Raw genomic sequence first — 1431 nt, 5'->3', positions numbered from 1 at the left:
ATATATTTACACATGGCTTGTGTATATCGTATATATACATATGCATTATTCATACCTTCGGTGTATACAACATTTATTGGGGTAAAAAAGTGTGTCTTATACACCGAAAAATACAGTAGTAGAATCAAACAAGTTGTTTAAATATATATATATATTTACTCCTAACTATTTCCATACATTTTTTGGTATAACCATCGGTCAAATTATTCAGAATATTAAATCACTTGTGTGGACTTAATAATAAAATCCTGTTCTTTGGGTTAATACCTACAGCTTAAAATAATTATGTATTTTGTGTTCTTTCAGTCCAAGTTCTGATAATTTAAAGCAACATTTAACCAAAATGTAGCCTTTAGGTCATGAAAGAAGCTGTAGCTTCATATACGAAGGAAAAACCAAGAAGTTTAGCTATGCAAGCTTCCATATTGACAATTACTATTATCGGCTACATTTGTAAAACAGTTTCTTGAATTAATTTTTGACAACAAAGTTTATATGTCTATCACATACTAAATACTTATTTTCTTGTAAGGATATCCAACAGTTTGGAAAGTCCTGCCACTTATATTTTATATACTTTTACTGATATATTTTGCATGGAAAGCTATTCCAAATCATGGTATTTTTACAACTTTTGATAAACTTTTATTTTCTCAGTACACAAACTTACCTTCTTCAGACTCTTCAGAGCCTAAACTTGGTTGTGTGTATGCCAGGAGAATTTCAATCATTTTTGTTTGAACCTACAACACATAAGAATAATAATTGTCAAAATTAGCAAAAAAGAATCTCAAAATCAAAGTTCTTAAATCTGGTTTATTTTCATATAAGAGTTACTGTTGTGGACCTACTATTTGTGTTTATATTTATAAGTTAAAAAAATGTGTATTACAAATGTTGAATGTTCAGATACCGAATTAGTATATACTTCATTACTATTGTTCTTGCTTTTAGTGTATATTATCATAAAATTTTCAGATGGGAACTAAAACTTGAGTACATATAGATGGTAATTAAGAAAGTATGATATGCATGGAAAATAAATAATAATTATGAACTCTTTATGACCTTAAAATCATAATGATTTAACAATACATTAAAAATTAAAACAATTTTTTAATTTGTGTTGTTTAAAAATGATTTTGTTTGTATAATTGAGAACAAAAATATTTAAGAGAAAGATTGCCTGTATAAAGTATTTTAATACCTTTTCTAATTATATATTTAAAAGTTGTGAAATTTCTTGATCATATTTTTGATCTTTCAACACACAATTCTCATCATTACCTTTTGAGCCAATGGGTAAGAGAATGAAGAAACAGGAACAAAGCTCATTAGCGTGTGAACAGGTAACAATACAGGTAGAGCAGTCAAGTCCTTAAACTAAATTGGAAACAGACTTATTCATTAATAAAGTATGTAATATATATA

At 27.0% G+C, this 1431-nt stretch overlaps 1 protein-coding gene across 3 annotated transcripts in view; it reads right to left on the bottom strand.

Annotated features, from left to right (window-relative positions):
- The window catches only part of LOC106458095 (protein virilizer homolog), a 100597-nt gene that overhangs the window by 35606 nt on the left and 63560 nt on the right, over positions 1-1431 (bottom strand). For all 3 annotated transcript variants that reach the window (XM_022384231.1, XM_022384232.1, XM_022384233.1), the window contains exons 23-24: positions 1288-1383; positions 671-743 (exon numbers count right to left, since the gene is read on the bottom strand). In XM_022384231.1, coding sequence (XP_022239939.1) covers positions 671-743; positions 1288-1383 — 169 coding nt within the window. The remainder of the gene's footprint in view (positions 1-670; positions 744-1287; positions 1384-1431) is intronic.

This window comes from Limulus polyphemus, unplaced genomic scaffold (genome assembly GCF_000517525.1).
Source record: "Limulus polyphemus unplaced genomic scaffold, Limulus_polyphemus-2.1.2 Scaffold416, whole genome shotgun sequence".
NCBI classification, from domain to species: domain Eukaryota; kingdom Metazoa; phylum Arthropoda; class Merostomata; order Xiphosura; family Limulidae; genus Limulus; species Limulus polyphemus.
Note: the sequence above shows the minus strand (reverse complement) of the source record. Positions and strands in the feature narration are given on the sequence as shown.